Below are 19,209 nucleotides of genomic sequence, written 5' to 3' on the forward strand. Positions count from 1 at the left end.
CTCGTATGAATTCTAATAATTTATTTGTATTTTTATAAAAAAAACTCAAAAAACAAGGCCACTACTTCAACATATACGCATATAATTTCTAATAATTATTTTATTATGAGATAATAATAAATTAATTTTTACATTTTAAAGATGAGACAAAATGAATTGTATTTAATATTATTAACTTGTTTATTAGCAAGGTTGCACAAACAGGCCCTGCTGGTTCAACCAAAAAAAGCGGGAATAGGCCGTGTGCTCGGTCCGATATATATGCCCCCTTGACATGGCCGGATCAACCGGGTCAAACTGCAAGGGTTAATCTCCTTTCTCTCTCTTGCACAATCTCTAATTTCTCTAAAGCCCTTGTGGATCTCCTCTCTCTCTCTCTTCTCTCTCTCTCTCTCCTCTCTCCTCTCTCTCTCTCTCTCCACATGATGTTACGTGGTCATTGGATATAGCAGGGACGATATAGATTTGATGGCGAGGCACGAAGACAACCACGGCGAGAACAAGGAAATAAGAAAGAATCAATAGGATGATGGAAACTGTTGCTTCATGATAATGTTATAAATGAGGATGTTTGTGCCTCCAAAACAAGGTTTTATTATTGATTTTTTTTCCTTTTTTTTAAGAATATTTGGTTTACCTTTCTTTCTTTAATTATAACGTCTTGTATATGTGTGTATAGATATATATATTGATAAAATTTTTAATACCTTATTTTATATCTAGTTTTTTTTTTCTTTTGTAATAGTGGTTATCTTGTGATCATATTTTTGACTTGCTGTGTTTTTGTTTTGAATGTGGAATCAAATTTTTATCACATATTAGTTATATTTAAATATTTAAACAATTGCGATTATATTTTGATCGTATATTTTTAATTAATTTGTTTTAGTTAGGATGTGTTTGTTTTGAATATGAAAGGAATTTAAATATCAAATTTAGTTAATTATTTATTATATATATAATTATATTTTATATAATATTTGGTTATTATTAATTTTTGTAATATATTTTTTAATATTTTATTATTGATCAATGTCGTACAGGGTCTGATTTATTAGATAGACTATTTTATTTAAATATCTTAACAAATATATTGAATAAATTATATCCCGACCAAATACAATTGAATGAACATCTGTCAAGATCTAAAGCAAATTGTTATGGTAAGTAAAATAAAATACAAGAATGAATGAAATTCCATTTTAGTTCCTTCCTTGAATAAATCAATCATAATAATATTCACCGTCCATTTTTAAGGAAAAAAACAAACAAACAGTCAATACCAATATCTTCAACACTTTCTCTGGCAACAAAATAAACAAAAATAAAGCAATGAATCAATTTCCATTTAATTTTTTTCCATAATCCAATATTCCACACAAATCACATGCACAAAAATTGATTAGGGAGTGATTCACCTCCGCCTCTTCCTGTTGGCTGCTGAAGACCTTTAACATATTTTGGGGCTCTTCCTCTTTTAGCTTTTGAGTCCGTCTTTGTTCTAGTGCTTTTTGACTAATCTTTTTTTTTCTTGAAAGTGCAGATGATATCTTTCTAATTCGTTTAGATCATGGCTGCTTCTTTGTTCTCTATTCTCTTCTGTTTCTGTACTTGTTTTGTTGTTTGAATAAAAACGTGATTCATTTTTTTTTAATAAAAAATAATAATAATAATCCGACAATCCTCCATATCTATCACCCCACGTTTGCATGCATGGGCAAGAACCACAAAACTCAAACCTTGCGCACATACAATAACAATACTCACACTGATCATCTCACTTCTTCTTTTTCTCTTCCAGATGAACCTAAAGAGTCTCCAATAGAGCAAGTCCGTCACACTGTGCCAACCATTGATGACCCTACAGTCCCAACACTGACCTTCAGGACATGGTTGCTGGGAATCACAGCATGCCTCATCGTTTACCCTACAACCACCTTCTTTGGGTTCCGGCAAAACCCAGTGTATATAAGCGAAATACTAATTCAGATGCTCATGCTCCCTGTCGGAAGGTTTATGGCATCTACACTTCCGACGAAACCTGTGAGAATCCCTTGGGTTGGCTTTTCTTTCTCACTAAACCCAGGGCCATTCAGCATGAAGGAACATCTCCTTGCAAGCTTGATGGCGTCTGCTGGAGGGTACCCTTTATTTCTGAGCATAATCATCTCCAAGAAAGTCTTCTTCTCCCAGCATGTCAATCTCATTTCTAGTTTCATGATGATGATATCAACTCAAGTGAGTGTACCTCTTTTCACTTATGTATCTTTATTAGTAATAATAGAGTTTTTTTTTGTTTTTAAGAATAATTAAATGTTTTATTATACATATATGCGTGTATGCAAAGTTTCTATAGTTCTTTGAAATTTTATATTCAGCTACTTTTGGTTTAATGTAAGTTCTCATTTCTGAGAATTGTGAGTATATCTGACAGATACTTGGATATGGCATTGGTGGTTTGTTTACAAAATTGCTAGTTAACTCACCCTACATGTGGTGGCCATTTTCTTTAGTTACTGTCACTATGTTCAGGTTTCTCTCTCTCTCTCTCTCTCTCTCTCTCTGTGTGTGTGTGTGTGTGTGTGTGTGTGTGTGTGTGTGTGTTGGAAGTTATCATGAGTTTACATATCATTCTTCTTTTAATTTGTTCTAATTAATACCTCAGAGCAATGCATGAAACAGAAGAGAAGGTGAAAGGAAAGACATCCAAGTTTCAGTTCCTCATGATGGCAGCAATCTCAAGCTTTGCATATTATATAATACCCAACTTCTTCTTCCCATCTTTAACTGCACTTTCATTCCTCTGTTTGATATGGAAAAGGTCAATCACAGCACAACAGATAGGTTCAGGTCTTCATGGCCTTGGCCTTGGCTCCTTTGCCCTTGATTGGAATGCTATCTCTGGATTCTTAGGTAGCCCCATGGCTTTGCCATTGTTTACCATAATGAATTCAATGGCTGGGTTTATCTTAATACTCTGTATCATAGTCCCAATAACTTATTGCTCTAACTTATTTGAAGCAAAGAGATTTCCCATCTTCTCTTATGATGTTTTTGCTTATAATGGCCAAAAATACAATGTCTCTCGTGTTCTGAATCCTATATCTAATCAACTTGATGTTGAGGCTTACAACAACTACTCGAAGCTCTATCAAAGCATCTCTGCTGTTTTCATATCAGGGTTTGATTTTGCTTCTCTGGTTGCTACAATTACTCATGTTGCACTCTTCATGGGAAGGTAATATATCCTCAATCCAAGTAATTTATTTGAAGGATAATATATATATATATATATATATATAAAGCTCACAAATCCCAAGTTTATCTTAAAGAATTATATTATATTGATTGATTTTACAGGTCCATATGGCAACAATTTATTCAAGCATATAACAATAATCAGGAAGAAGATGTTCACAATCATCTGATGAAAAAATACAAAGCGATTCCTATTTGGTGGCACTATGTTATCATTGCCATCTCCCTGGGCTTAGGGTTTGCTGTCTGTGAGGGCTTTGGCAGAGAGTTCCAACTTCCATTCTGGGGGGTTTTATTGGCTTGTCTCATCCTTCTCATTTTCCTCCCTCCAGTTGGTGTCATTCTTGCATCCTCTGGCAAAGTAATTAACTTTTTTTTTTTTTTTCTCTTTCTGTAATTTAACTGCAACCAATAATTAACTGAACTTCATTTACTATGCATCACCAGGGAGCATCAATATCAGCCTTTGAACAGTTGATAATCTCATACATATATCCTGGAAGACCTTTCGCCATCATGACTTTCAGAGCCTACACTTCAGTTAGCATGGAAGTTGCTATTATCTATCTCTACCAACTTAAAATTGGCCACTACATGAAGATCCCTCCAAGATCCATCTTCATTATTCAGGTAATTAATTAATTAACTAACTAATTTCCTGCACACGCCCACATGTATATCTTTTACAGTAATATTGTGATATATATATAGATGGCAGGAGTTGTAATCTCAAGTTCAATCAGTTTTTTCTGCAACTGGTGGCTGCTAAGCTCCATAAAGAATATATGCCACCCAGACAAGCTCCCCAGAGGAAGCCAATGGACATGTCCAGGTGATAGAGTCTACTACAGTGATATTATCAGCTGGGGAGTTGTCGGTCCTCAGCGTCTCTACTACCCAAATGGCCTCTATAGCTCCATGTATTACTTCTTTCTCATCGGCATTATAATGCCGGTTGTCGTATGGCTGCTCACCAGGATGTTTCCAGAGAGAAAATGGATTCGTTTGATTAACTTTCCGATCATCTTCAGTGCGGGCGCAAGACTTTTGCCTGTTACTGCAGTAAACTACTGGTCTTGGTTTGCAACAGGTATTTTCTTTCATTTTGTGGTGTTGAGGAGGTTTGGTGTTGAGTGGATAGAGAAAGGGTTCTTGTTATCAGTTGCATTGGATGTTGGAAGTGTCATTGCTGGGCTTGTGCTTTCTGTCAGTCTTCAGTTGGGTGGTGTTTATGGGTTGAGTTGGTGGGGGTTGGACTTAGATGACCATTGCCCTTTGGCAGTTTGTCCTACAATTCCTGGTGTTAGTGTTGATGGTTGTCCAAACTTATAGGTTTATCTAATAATAATGGTGTTTTTTTTTAATTCTTTTCTTTTAAGAAATAAATATAACCATAAAATTATGTTGGAAAAGAAAATCTTTTGTTTGGAGTCTCTACTAAGAATACAAAAAATATATAGATTCTACCATGCAAACATTTATAATAAAAACAGATAACATAAAAATCGGGCCTCCAACCTCCCCAAACACAAAAAAGAACATAACACAAAATACTAGAAATTAAATCCTTGGTAAGTTCCACACATAGATTCTCCATCTATGATCTATAGTTCTAATCTCCAATTCAATATCTTATCTATACAGCTCGGTGCTCCAAGCGAGTTCCACAAAGTCTGTACAGATATATATTAATTTAGTCCTAAGGTTTGGTCCCTTACAGTGGTTAAACCTAGGATTAGAGCTTTGGCCTTTGCATTTAGATTAGTACCTATTGTAATCCTCCTTGCTTGTGCAATCAAAATCTGATTGTTAGTATCAACAATGAAATAAAGGTCCCAAGTGAAAAGCAGAAGGTAGGGTTATGCGGAGTTGGCCAAATTTAGAATGAAGCTTTTCATCTTTCTAATAGATATCGTCTTATATTCTTGTACATGCTTAGCAGCATTCCTTACCCCCATTAGAGATTTGAATTATAACATTAAAGATTAATTTTTATTTTTTTTTGGTATTTTTTCAAAATATCTTTATATCTAAAATTTGAGCACACAAAAAATTCAGATAAAATAAAATTAAAAAAATTAATTATAATAAAAAAAAATAATTTTTGAAGTTGAAGATATTTTTAAAATAACATTATCCAAAATTAATTTTTTTATCCAACGAATAAAATATAAAAATTATTATTTTTTTAAAAAAAGTATATTTGTGAAAAAAAATTCAGATTATCATTTATTTAGTAATTCAACATAGCCACTTGTTTTTTGTGGTAATAGGATTACCAAGATTATTGGTAAAATTTCAAAGTTGTTAATCACATATTACCACATCAATGTTACCACCCCACTAATTCTACATGTTAATTTGAAACTTTTCGGATTACCACAAATTAAATGGCCAGTAACATTCAATTGTTGAATTTTTAATTTAATTAACAAAATAATATTTAATTTAAAAAATAAGGGAGGCTTTAAAAGAAAAAGAAAAAAATTATAATTGATATTTTATTTAAAAAACAATCATGTGTTCAAATGCTGCCCATAAATTTAATTATTTTTTAAGAAAATAAAATAAAATTTTAAATTCGTATGCTTAGCAACATGTGATATTTTGCAGCACAATTATTACTTGCTAAATTTGTGTACTGGGTGTGAATTTGCAAAAGTAGCATTTTGTCATTTTTGGTTTTCTTTCTTAAAACAGGAGTGATAATGATGAAAGCATGTGATGGGTTGGCGTGGTATCCAATGCAAGAAGCATCTTCATCTCTATAAAAAGCCACTGTTGTTAAGTGTTTTTTCACACCCCTCTCATAACTGATATATTAATATTATTGTTGTGATTAAAATGCTTGGAAACAAAGGTCGCTTATTTTTCTGCATTGTTATGCTGATCATTTTTCTCTTCAGAAATTCAGCAAACGCAGCCAGCGCTAGCATGCCACCGTCAAAGCAGTACTGTTGCATCAACAAGATGCCATGTTGCGGTGCAAATGCACATCAGGTTAAAGGAGCTAGGGTTTATTATAATAGCCCTTAGTTTGGTGTCACTAATTTGCTTCAAATAGCAGTACTATTAATTTGTGTTTGTTCTTTATGCCTTTGAGTTTATGTTTTTTTGGTTGTCGTTGTTGGAACCCTAGTGTTATGATGTCTAGTGTTTCATGTTGTTTGTCGACAGTGTGTTATGTTTTTTTGTTCTGTTGTTATCATTGTATGTCATGTTGTATTGTGTCCCTTATTAAATAAAAATATGGTTATGTAAATCTCAGATGTATATTTTCTTTAGTTAATAATAATAATAATAATAATAATAATAATAATAATAATAAAGGGTATAGGCTTCACAACAATAGTTTTTTTTTTTTTATTTGATTTTTTTTAGAAAGACGACAAGCGCCGGAACCCAGGGATTGAACACGTGGGGGAGTAGCGCTCACCACCGAACCGTGCCCTCACCTTGCGCGAGATGGGGATCGAACTTGGGGAGCCACGCTTGACACTCGAGGCGAACACCCTACACAAGGGACCCGATGCCAATAGACCAAATGGTTAAGTTTGAAGTTGAACAATAGTAAGCATGAAGTAAAAAAAAAAGGAATTGTCATGATGTGGGGTAGATTAAAATATTCAAATAGACTGTAGTTTGCTCAATCAGCCTTGTTTTTTTTTTCTTCTTTTGATGGTTAAGTTTTTGTAGTATGACAAACACTACTTGGCTGCTTTGTTTCCAAACTGCAGTTTTGATTTTTTTTCCATTCCAATGTGCAATTTTTTTTTTTTGAAGTCTGTTTATTCTTTTTTGGTTGTATGATGTATTTTTTTTTTTAAAAAAAAAAGGGGATAAACCACATTCATTAAAAATAAAACGAAACATCAAGATAAATTAACCACCAGAAGTGGTAATATAAATCAAAGCAAACCCAAACCAGCTGAGGAGCAAAGCTCCCCACTACTCCAGTAGAGAACCCTAGCCCGTGCTCAAACATGGGAACTCCTCAGATGTTGTAACCCCCTCCAGATTCCCAACACGAGGTCCCAGAAACTCGAGGCTTCTGCGAATGGTCTTCATGGAATCTTCCAACTTCTCTTTGTTGCTTGCTGAAAAAGATGAGAACCAGGAAAGTAGCATGCGGTCAACTTTCAGAATAATCACATGAGCAGGCAAGAAAATGTCATTAAAAATACAATCATTTCTAACAAGCCAGACATTCCACACAAGCGCTTTAATGACTAAATCCCCCAAGATCCTAACAGCCGGACTCAACGACGCCCACCATGAATCCCACAGGATTCCCATGGTGGGAGGCGGCGCAGGCAACTAGAACAGACTAACAAAATAATTCCAAATGAAAGGACACAGCAGGAAAAGATGGTCAGCTGACTCTGTAGTAGAATATCAGAGCACAAAGGTTGCCGTTGGTAGCTTGTTGCATCTCCTATTTGCCAAATTCTCAAGGGAGATAATCCTATTTTTCCACACAAGCCAATTGAACAAGTTGACCTTCCAAGGGCAAGTGTTGCTCCAGAAGAATTTCGCAATCGGATATCACAACCCACCATCATTCAGAAAATTGTAGAAAGATTTCACGGAAAATAAACCGTTTTTTGTTAGCATCCATCTATACGAACCCACCACAAGCCCGTCATTAGTCGACAACATCGCCTCCCCTGAGACAAGATCTTTTGCAATACGTCCTCTAAACGCCTACAAGCAGGACGAAGCCCCTTTCCAGAAATAGGAGATATGGCCCGACCGTAAATTCCAATGCGAGGGACCATAATTAAATTTGATAACCTGCGCACCACACCAATTGGAGTCTGTGGCAAACTTCCACTGTCATTTACTCAAGAGCGCTTGATTGAAGTTGTGCAAGTCCAAAATACCCCAACCCCCTGCTTCCAGGAGCGGCAAATGCCCTTCCAACTAACCAGTCGACAACTCTGGTTGGCAAGGTCAGGACCAGACAAAAGAAAGTCTCTCCTGATCTGGTCAATTTTCTTGATGACCCAACTCGATAGCCGGAAGATAGGCATCCCGAAAGTAGGGAGGGCAGAAAGAACCGAGTTCACCAAGGTAAGTCGACCTCCAAGAGACAAATGTTGAACCTTCCAGGATGAGAGACGCCTTCTAACTTTCAGGATAAGCCCTTCCCAGTCCTGACGCCAGGGCCGTCTCCCAGAAATAGGAATCCCCAGATACTTGACAGGTAGCAGGCCCACACCACAGTTAAGAGTTTTTGCTGCCCTATCCTCCGGTAGAGTGCCCATCTTACTAGAGAAGAGACAGGTCTTATTAAAATTTGTAGCCAAACCTGATATGCCCTCAAACAGGAGCAAGATTATCTTAACAATCCTAAGGTCCTCAATTCCCCCCGTAGTGAACACCAATAAATCATCCGCGTAGTGCAAATTACACTTGCTCCCGTAATCTCCCAATGGGACGACGACTAACACCTTAGACCTAAGCGCGTGCGAGAACATCGCGCTTAACACATCAGTGACTAAGACAAACAACAACGGGGAAAGCGGATCCCCCTGTCACAAACCACGCCGATATTGAATGTAGCCATTGGGGGACCCATTCACCAGAATGTTTACCTTAGAAGAGTGCAAGATCTTATGAATCCAACCAACCCATCTGCCACCAAATCCCCTAGCAACCAGAAGATCCAAGAGGAAGCCCCAATCAACCAAATCAAAAGCCTTGGCAAAATCAACATTCAAGATATGCCCCTATAATCTTCGCTTATGAATACTGAAGAGCAGCTCTTCAGCGGTGGCAATATTATCAAGGACACATCGCCCTTTAAGGAATACAGATTGGTCAGGGTCGACAAGATCCTTTATCACCTTGCTCAGACGGTTAGCTAGCAGTTTCGATAAGATTTTAAGAGAGGAATTAATAAGACTGATGGACCGGTAGTCCCCCGGAGACTCAAGGGAATCAATCTTAGGAATAGTACAATATTAGCCCAGTTGATATGCTCTAAGTTGGCCCTACCAAAATAAAAATCCTCACACAACCTTAGGAGGTCCAACTTAATAGTTTCCCAAAAAGTCTTAAAAAATTGCATGGGAAAGCCATCGGGTCCCGGGGCTTTATCCCCCCTAAGTTGGACACCGCCTCCTTGATTTCCTCTAAAAGGAAAGGCTGTTCCAGAAACTATAGGTTGACATGACTTTTGTGATCCAAAAGTTTAAGAAGATCCACCCTTAATATAGACGTCCGCTTCATGCCAAACTGCTGAAGAAAGCGATCGGTGAAAATCCTACCGATGTCCTTGGTACTAGATAAAACAACCCACTCATGCTGTAAGCAAGGAATAAAGTTTCTATTTTTCCGCCCATTTGCAACAGCATGAAAGAATTTGGTATTTTCATTGCCCTCCCTCAGCCACTGTAGCCTTGATCTTTGTCTCCAATAAATCTTTTCTTGTTTCCGGGTCTCCTCAAGCCAATCTAAAAGGATCACCTCCTGTCTAAATTCCAATGCCGAGAGACGCCGCGTCTCTTTATAGAAATCTAATACATCGATCTCCTGAAAAAGAACCAATTTTTTTCAATTTAATCGACCCAAAAGAAAACTTAGCCCAGTGTCGCAGCTGTCCCCTAAGATAAGCAACCTTTTTGCCTAGGATAAAAGCACCACAACCTCTCGGAGAGAGGTCCGTCCACCACTTAGCAACCAGCTCCAGAAAACAATCCGTAGTTGTCCAAATCAGTTCAAAACGGAATGGTCTTGGAATAAAGCAAAACGTGCCTACTTCAAGCTAGATAGCCACATGATCAGTTCAAAACGGAATGGTCTTGGAAAAGTATCGGGAATTTATTCGGGAATTTATTCACCCAGGCATAGTTGACAAGGAAGCGGTCAAGCTTAACCCAGATTGGGTCCACCTGCCCATTAGTCTAGGTAAACTTATAACCGACAGACGGGGGATCCAATAGTCCCAGGTCAAACATCATGGCATTGGCTTGTCGGATATCCTCCAAATTAGGGGCGCCCGATGGTTTATCCTCCAAAGCAAAGATTGCATTGAAGTCCCCACAAACCACCCAAGGAACATTCGTCGTGCCAACACACTCCCTCAGCTCCTCCTAAAACGCCACTTTACGAGACCGCACGTTTGGACCATAAACCGAAGTGCAACGCCAGGTCAAGTTGTCATTTTTGGAACAGAATTCAATTGTCAAACTAAAAGAGCCCACCCTTTCTAGTTTACTGGTGAAGAGAACACTGTTACAACCCACCACAATGCCCCCAGCCGAACCCCTAGCAGGGAGGAACTCAAAGTGGTCTAATCGACTAACCCCAATCTCCCGCCAAAAGATCGAAGAAATCATCTCTAGCTTAGATTCTTGTAAGCAACACACATCCGTGAAATGCAAATTTAAAAAATCTTTAACTAAGAAACGCTTACTCGGTCTTCCTAGACCCCTAACATTCCAAGAAACAATTTTCATGAACAACTAATTACCGCGGACCTCCGAAGAGATCTCCGCCACATCCCTATCAGAACGGGAGCTTTCAAGCAATCGAATATGATCAATGCATATATTCACAGGATCAGAAAAATCAACACCACATGCACCACAATAATTTGCAATTTACTCATTAGACCAATCCAAAATAAGGAGAGGTTTGAGAGAAGTACCTTCCAAAGCCTCCCCACTTGTCACTTTCTTTTTGAAGGACTTAGGTGGTTCCACCTCCTCATCAAACCTCGAGAGAGGTTTCTTTGGTCTCCCGCTTCTTCTGATGCCTTTCGGTTGATCAGAAGTATAAGAATTCTTTCCAACCGGAAGGTCTGGCAACAGATCACGAAGATTCTTTTCAAACTCAGACATTGACTCATTAGACTTAGAAATATGGTATGGCGATGCACCATCCGCGGATTGAGTATCAATCCCTTCCAAATCCTTCAGCTCTCCTTCCAACCCCTCAACCCCTACAACTATTAAAACCAGAGCCGGCACCAAGGCCCACACACCTGCTAAAAACTGCCAGTGAAAACCAGGAGGTGGAACCATTACCAGGGGAACCTTCTCATTGCTAAAGTCCACTCCTGAACAACCGGAGTTACCCACAGCTGGTGGCCCAGCAGAATTAGGCCCATCCAAAACAGTGGCCACTGTTAGCTCACGCGCATCCAGCTCCGGCCCAATATCAGGCCCAACCCTTTCGGTCTGGGCCCGAATCAGTAGCCAACTCTGAACCAGGTCCCAAGCCCGTTGAGACACCCCCAATCGGAGCAGAGGCCTCACACGCCTTCAGGCCAACTCTTAGCCCACCTCGCATATCAGCAAAGGGTCCCCCGAGATAGCATCCCAGTTTGTAATCTCCTTCTCCTGACCCAAGTTAAGCTTTAGCCCATCATCCAAGTCCACTGGACTCTCAGCAGCGAACAACACCTGCTTCGCACGTGGGGCGAACCATCTCGGATGAATACACGCCCTCCACGTTGTGCTCAGATAAAACCTCGGCTGGAGGAACATGCAACAACGCCACCTTGGAAGTTGCTACCTCGGACGAGACCTCGTTGAGCAATCCCCGCTCGCCACCTGTCGAGACCGCAAGAGCATGCTTGCTCGGAGGACTAACCCACCACTGCTCGACACGTCCTTATCTCGAGCTCAGAACCTTCGGTGCGACAGCACCATCACGCCCGGATGACCGAGCCTCCCTCCGACCCTCAGTCCGAACGTGGACATCCAAATGCCCAGTGGTCCATCGGCGGGAGATCTGCCGACGAGACGCGTCCTCACCTCCAGTGTGGGAGCTACGCTCGATCACCATTGTCTAAGGGATCAGTCTGCTTCCAAATCGGTTCACCTCACGGGACATCGGGGGCCGATCCCCCGCCAGCCGCCGCTCGGAGCACACATCCTTGTCGCTAGGGCGGGAGCAGAGCTCGAACACCGAAGAGGATGCCAACTTCTGGGTCTTGCCTTTCTCCGTTGATGGGATCTCGTGAGTGAAACGGCGCTCAGGCGAGACGCCAGTCCCCGCATCAGTCTCCTCCCCTACTAGCACATACATTCCCAAGCCTTTTTGAAACTTTGGAAACGTCCCACGCTCACCAGTGATCAAAACGACGTACTTACTCATCCCTAAACTAAAGTCGATCTCCAAAGGAAAAGATACACCGGCTCGACGTCTAATCAGCATCGAGATAAAGCGCTTATGCGACACAGTCGCCTGAGAGAATGCCACCAACTCACCCACCACACGCACCACTTCCTCAATGATACCCCGGCACCACCAATAAAGGGGGAGATTCCAAATATGCATCCATTGTCCCTCGCCAGAGGCCCGTCCATCAGCCTTTACATCCGCCGACCAAGGAGCGAGTTTAAGGGTGCAAGGGCCGTCCTTGGTCGCCAGCTTGAACTCACCCAATTTGCAGACCTCCTTAACTTCCTCTCTATTCTTCAATGGCACCAAAAACATGCAGTCATTCAACGGTGTAATGGGCCCTGAAAGCTCAAAATTGATGATGGAGGAAGCGACCTCCAGAATACTTGACTCGTTAACAAAGCCATCCACGTGGGAGAGAACAGCCACCTTCGCTAGCTCCTCCCTAATATCTGATACCTCCGGTGAAAGCGGGAGAGATAGAGCGACACGGAGAGGTTGCGATATCCTCCCTCGCCCTGAGGTCTCCGCCACACTTTGAACCTTCGGCACTCTCACGGTACCAAGAATAACCACCTCCTGGGTCTCCTCATGTCCCTCTGGCATGGCCATCCTCTTAGAGCATATATGAATCCGTTTATGACGAGGGCTGTGACGCATCTCCACCGGACATCGGGCCGCCAGGTGTCCAACTCCTGAGCATCTCAAATTCACCACTTGGTGTCTACACTCCACCGTCGAGTGTGAAGTCCTGAAGCAACGACCGTACGTCGGACTTATCAGAGAACGTGGTCGCTTCGCACCTACGAGCTTGATACCACCATCTTTCGGGCTCTTGCTAGTCTTCGTCTTCACCTGAATACGGTCACCTGATGACGGCGAACACACAGCTTGAGCATACATCACGAGGTCCCGCAAGGATGGCGCCCTAGACACCAGAGAAGTGGCAGCCTTGTCGTCACCGTCAGATCCTCCACCACCACCGCCACCGCCCGCTCCTTGCCTACCTACTTCTCTTCCACCGCCACCATCAAACCAGAGATCACGGAGGAGACTCCCCATCTCCTCACCGCCAACTTCCCTGTCACCACTTGGGGTCCTGCAAGGATGGCGCCCTGAGATGTATATTTCTTGCTTTCTTCTAAAGCTGCAATTCTTTTAATTTTTTTCTTTCAAATGCAAATAATTCACTAGGTTTGTATAATTTTTTTTTTTTTTAAATCAAGTTCTACTTTGTTATTATCCATTGAACTTTAGTTTAGGTTCCATGCCAATCTGAAAAAATGAATTAAATCTTAACATATTAAAATATCAATCATATACCAGAATATTTTCTCCCATTTCATTGTTGATGACTTTTATAAAATATCTGATTGCATTATCCTCATTTTGCTTGCAACATTGTCAATCCTGTCTCTATAACTACGAATATATTTAAATAACTTGCACAACAATCTACTTCAAATTTCTCACTCGTCAATTTGTCATAGAAAGTCGGTAAGTATTGTATGTTCAGCATTTTTATGCCCTAAAACAAGGTTTTAAAATTTCTAACCACCTCTTCATTTTCTGCAGGTGCTTCTTCATAATGTCAGTGATAATCAGAATAAAATCAATGAGAGAATTTTCAACTAATATCAAAAGTCAATTCTTTAACAAAAGTTGCTTAGCTCACCTTGTGGAAGTAGCACAAATGTCAGGTTCACAAACTAAATAATTAAATCAGACCTAGTCAATAATACAAAGATGTCAAATAAAGTATGTCAGGAATAATCATTGAGATTCAGTGCCAAAACATTTACAGGCAGATGTAGTTCACAAATTTATCCACAGACCAGCAGAATGATGGAATAATCATTCCAAACATCATCCAACACTTGCAAATATCTCTACCAATCCCTCCTATTTCTCTAAGACAACTGGTTATGAAATAGGTTTACTCACTTTTTCTTTTCAGACAGCTGCTCTTACTCATTTAACTTGCAACTGTTTTTGCAAACTGCTGATATTTCAATCATTCAGCATTTCTGCACTTTACTGTTGCATATACACATTTGAGTATTTGATTAAACAAATATCAGTTTGGCTCAGTCTCAACTTGAGATTGCCTTGTTAAAAGCTACAACTCAGTGTGACGTGTGAACCCCGCGTTCAAGCTCAAACTAGTTTTGTTTGAGTATACCTCGAGATAGGTCAATTTGATATGTAATATATGTTAATGCCAATAAATGAATAACTTCCGTTTTATAGAATCAAAAGTGGGGGCAAATGACTGCAGCATCTCCTTCATTAAACATCTTTAAATCACCTTACAAACTTCCCAAAAGAGGTCACATTTTGTTCCCATATGCACCAGAACTAAATATAATAGCGCCAAAGATTCACTTGAATGCAACATTTAGTATAAAATCATAAATGTACAGATTGATGATAATCCCAAAATTGGATAGCTTTATGCTAACGCACAAGAATCATGACAATTCCTATATATCTGGCCAAACATAATTAGGGTGGCAAATCCCAAAAGCTATACCAGAAACCTTACCTTGATCTGCATATCCATCAGTTGCTGACTCTCCATGATAATTGATGTCATAATATGTCAACATATTTCTCCAATATGTTTCCCATAGACTAGTGAATAAATCAAAGAAGAAGTGGCACAACCACTTGATGTCAGCGAGATCTCAGTATCAGCTGATTTACTTTCACTGAAATAAAAAGAGAAGTTTAAACATGCAAGTTAAATCCAGCTCTATGAAACATAGTTCAAGATTAAAGCATAGAGCAATAAGAAGAACAAGAGAGATAATATGGAGGTGATCTATGCATGTGTTGACCTTGATTTACTCAAGTAGATTATACACACTATGTTATCTGAAAGCAAAACATTGTAAGAGGGATCCTTTTAGAAAATATTAATAAGAGGGCAAAATACTCTTAATACTTCTAAAAAGGGCTCCCATCAGAATTTTTATCTATTATTAGATAGCCATTTTTTAGAGTCATCCAACAATTGATACTGTCATGCCTAATTCAATATTGATAAAGAACTTGCTTTCCTTCAGAAATAAGGCAAATGGCAAGCTTAAAAAATTAAACAAAAGGCTAGTCGAATTCTTAGACAGGCTATCCTTATTTATGACAAAAATCATTATGGAAGAGAGCAACACAATAATAATATTTCAATTGTTCTGAAGGACAGAAGCACAACATGATCAGAAATAACTCTATAAGTACTTTCTAACAGGCGAAAAAGAGCAAGCATTCAAGATGAGGATAACTTCTAACCTTGTTAGAGCTGTTGACAGCTCAGTCAGAAAATCTGCTGTATTTTGCCATTGGTCTAGCAAAAAACACCTCGGCATTTTGGCGATCCGCATAAGCACTTCTTCGTCCTTCCAGACCCATCACTAGATGGCACCTCCTCCTTACTATTTTCATATCCACATGGACCATAGTCATACGTCAGCTCTGTCATGGGAGGAATGTGCCTAATCGCAAAGAACATGATATGGGGATATCCTTCATCACCATGATCATGCTGAACTGCCTGCCAAAAGACATTCGGGGAGCAACTATGGTTCATAAAACGGGATACATTGCCCATATTCTTCGCACTAATGATGATTTGTAATGGCTTAATAGCGTCACTAGGTTCGGGATGACTAGGCTCTCCCAGTAATTCAGGTATATAATTCCAGCTGGATGCATTATCATCAGTACTTCTTGGTTGAAAGATGTATTCATTTTCACCATCTTCATCCTCTCTGAAGTTATCAGTAACTTCTCCTGTGTATTCACAGATAAAAGCACCTGCTCGAATAGGATCCCATGAGCGAAGGCCCCATCCCCGATCCTTCGTCCGAAAAACTTCAAAGCGGAGTGTAACACCCTTCTGAGTCAATCTGTTCCGACAACTAAGAGTGCATTGGCAAGAAGGACCACATTCATAAACAAGAGGCTTATGACTGACAAGAAGACCATTTGAGGTGTAAGGAAGGTCACCACCATTCTGTTGCAAGCAAGAGCAGTTGGCATCACTTGGGAGACATGCACTATGGCACATACAACCAGGCAAAGGTTTTGCGATAGGACTGGAATAATGAAGTTTAGTGGTATACACAAAATGGTTAGGTCCCTTCTCATCATCAACATCATTAAAAAGGCAGACAGGTAGATTTTCATCGCCAGAAGACATGTCAGGCAGGATAACTTTGCCCCTTGATAAGGGATCCTTTCTCCACTTCTCAATCTTTTTCCACGTAGCAATTCCGTCAGGTTGCCCTGGTACTCTGACCAACCTGTACTTGAAGACGTTGAAGCCTGACTTTGCTTTCTCCACCCAAGACTTGTCAATCTTATAGAGGCCGTCATAGACATATATCTTGTTACCAGGGTTGCCGGTGTCTTTTGCAGTCCGGATCACCCTAATGTCAATCCCACGGTGCAAACTTTTCTCAAGGGCAAGGTTGCCCCGTTCAAGCTTCTGGTCATCGGTTTGTTTCTTGTCATTCTTACCAGAGCCTCCTTGTCCACTATAGATCAGAACATCCACATCTTCATCATCATTTTCATAGCCGCCAGCTGATACAACAGCAACAGCCACAGGATCTTCTTCGTCCCCAAACCTCACAGTCATATAGTCAATTCCACTAACACTTTGAGCCTGCAATCCAACTAACAGCATTTCAATCCTAAAGAAGAAAAGATCTCCAACTTCAATACCCGGTACATGGCCTATCCGTTTGACTTTATTAGCTCGAAGATCATGGTCCATCATGACACTCCCAGCTTTTGTAAATGACCTCCTGGTTACATCCTTAACTTCTTCCAATTGCAAGATTCTCCTCCGAAGTGCATCAAAAGTCATAAGGATTGCCTCCACAGACTCCCTGGCATCATAAGATGAGGAAGGTAACATCATTAGTTCAGGGTCATGAGCCTTCTTAAGCCGCTTGCGCTTAGGTTTCTTCACATCACTACCCTCTATCTCACCACCACCCATCGGGCAGCTTCTCAGAGGGACTGGCTCCTCAATTTTCAAGTCAGAGGTTGATAGGACACCAGTGCAACTTCTCAAAGGGACTGGCTGCTCAATGTTCATGTCAATGGTCGGTGGGACATCATTACAGCTTCGCATTGGAGCTGGCCGCTCAATTTTCATGTCAGTGGTTGGAGGGACACTATGGACTAACATATCCTCCTCATTATCAGAGAGAACAGTGATCAAAGGCATTGTTTGAGGAGGACAATGAGCAACAGCTGTATCATGCAAATGGCCATTTGCATTCTTGCATACTCCATCATGGACAGTTCCACTGCTCTTTTCAACCAGGGATGACTTTGTTGATGTCTCACTCACACCTTTAGGACAAAATGTAGTAGGGTAGAGGGAGCAAAAGTTTGAGGGAAACTTGACTTCATTTCCAGGAGTAAATGAGCCATGTGGAGTAATGAAAACAAAGGGCCAGGAGGCTGGAGGGGAGAATGAATCCAAACCCAGTGAAGAAGGAAACATCGGAGTCAAGGTTCTCAATGGTTTTACATCCACTACCTCCATCTCCTTCGATAAAGATGGAGCACATTTCGTATTCTCCTCCATCGGAGAACACTAAAACAATACCAGATGAAAACACCAAAGCACCAAAGCAATGAACTATCTCTACAAGCACTAAGCATCCATGAAAAACAACCCACCCAAATGTCTTGACAATCTTGTAAACTCAAATTTCAAGTTTTGAGCTTTTCCAAAAGTATGACTGCTTCTGAATACAGAAAGTAATTCTAATTGATTAAGAAAATCAACTGGGAAGACAACTGCAGTGAATTATGTGTATTTCAATGAAAACAAATAGAACTGAAGGCTGAGAATGAAAGAAAAACTTCTAAACAACAAATTAAATTCTTTTCTTCACAACCAAAAATCAAAATAACCACAAAACAGCATCGATGCTTGAAAATGTTTACAAAATTTGGATAGAAAAAAAGGGAAAAAAAAAAGGAACTTTAGTGTGACATGTAGATCATTCAAATGCCAAAATAACAGCAATGCACGCTTCACGTGAAAAGGAATAGATTCCATCATGAAAAAGAAACACAAAACATAGAAAGAAATAAAAGAGAAATACACTATATCAAGAAACAAATGGGAAAAACAACAATACAAGACCAAGAATCACACAAAAGAAAGCAGCACAAAAGCATTACCTCCACTGAAACTAGATTCAAGATGAGACAGGCAACCAAAGAAATCAAAATTTCACTAATTTTAACATCAAAATCACTTGAAAAAAAAAGCTGATTTGAGGAATTAGAGAGAATGACTGATACCTGGGATCAAAATGATCGAACAAAAGGCCCAGATTATCAGCTAAATCGAAGGAAAAACACACAAGAATTGACCAATTTCTCGATTGATGGCATCTTGAGAAATGGGGGAAGTGGTTTTCCGGGCTTTGCTTCTCGGAAAACGAAGAGGGTTTGAGAAGATGATGTGGTTGGTCAGGATTGTTTTTGATTTCCTCGAGATTTGGATTCAGTTCAGACATGCCTTTTTGGTTGTGAATGGTGATTGGGCTGGGCTTCACTCTTGAGTTCCACAATGATTTCCTTGCAAATTTTTAATGATAATTCATTTACCAGTGTAATTTATTATTTGTTATTTGTTATTTATTACTCCCAAGTAAATGTTTAATAGCTTAAATGATAGAATTTTTAATTATTTCACAAGAACATTAATAATAACCAAAGCACCCTCTCTACAGACTACAGTAACTTGACAATAAAGACATTAACCATATAAGTAACTTACAT

The 19,209-nt window shown here is 39.7% G+C and overlaps 2 protein-coding genes across 3 annotated transcripts; one reads left to right on the plus strand and one right to left on the minus strand.

Moving 5' to 3' along the window:
• Positions 1 to 1,713: 1,713 nt before the first annotated feature.
• LOC120265239 (oligopeptide transporter 5-like) lies at positions 1,714 to 4,590 on the plus strand. Its single transcript, XM_039273120.1, has 6 exons — positions 1,714 to 2,238; positions 2,435 to 2,532; positions 2,666 to 3,238; positions 3,361 to 3,619; positions 3,706 to 3,888; positions 3,970 to 4,590. Exons 1-6 carry the CDS (start codon positions 1,714 to 1,716, stop codon positions 4,588 to 4,590), a joined length of 2,259 nt encoding a protein of 752 aa, XP_039129054.1.
• A 2,486-nt stretch (positions 4,591 to 7,076) lies between these two features.
• Positions 7,077 to 18,912, minus strand: LOC120264833 (histone-lysine N-methyltransferase, H3 lysine-9 specific SUVH1-like). 2 transcript variants are annotated; one of them, XM_039272691.1, is made up of 4 exons: positions 18,727 to 18,912; positions 15,685 to 18,161; positions 14,939 to 15,104; positions 7,077 to 7,355 (listed from the first exon to the last, which is right to left on the minus strand). In XM_039272691.1, exon 2 carries the CDS (start codon positions 17,996 to 17,998, stop codon positions 15,740 to 15,742), a length of 2,259 nt encoding a protein of 752 aa, XP_039128625.1. In that variant the 5' UTR covers positions 17,999 to 18,161; positions 18,727 to 18,912; the 3' UTR covers positions 7,077 to 7,355; positions 14,939 to 15,104; positions 15,685 to 15,739. The 2 variants fall into 2 exon arrangements, with proteins under 2 accessions (XP_039128625.1, XP_039128624.1); XM_039272690.1 differs by lacking the exon at positions 7,077 to 7,355 and having other exon boundaries at positions 14,197 to 15,104.
• Positions 18,913 to 19,209: the final 297 nt, after the last annotated feature.

The sequence above is a fragment of the Dioscorea cayenensis genome, chromosome 7 (assembly GCF_009730915.1).
Source record: "Dioscorea cayenensis subsp. rotundata cultivar TDr96_F1 chromosome 7, TDr96_F1_v2_PseudoChromosome.rev07_lg8_w22 25.fasta, whole genome shotgun sequence".
Classification (NCBI taxonomy): Eukaryota; Viridiplantae; Streptophyta; class Magnoliopsida; order Dioscoreales; family Dioscoreaceae; genus Dioscorea; species Dioscorea cayenensis.

Excerpts from the sequence above, each read along its gene's own strand:
- LOC120264833 (XM_039272691.1), bottom strand. The coding sequence starts at position 17,998 with ATGGAGGAGAATACGAAATGTGCTCCATCTTTATCGAAGGAGATGGAG.
- LOC120265239 (XM_039273120.1), top strand. The coding sequence starts at position 1,714 with ATGGGCAAGAACCACAAAACTCAAACCTTGCGCACATACAATAACAAT. Across the intron at positions 2,533-2,665 it reads GTTACTGTCACTATGTTCAG|AGCAATGCATGAAACAGAAG; the intron begins GTTTCTCTCTCT and ends TTAATACCTCAG. Across the intron at positions 3,239-3,360 it reads GTTGCACTCTTCATGGGAAG|GTCCATATGGCAACAATTTA; the intron begins GTAATATATCCT and ends TTGATTTTACAG.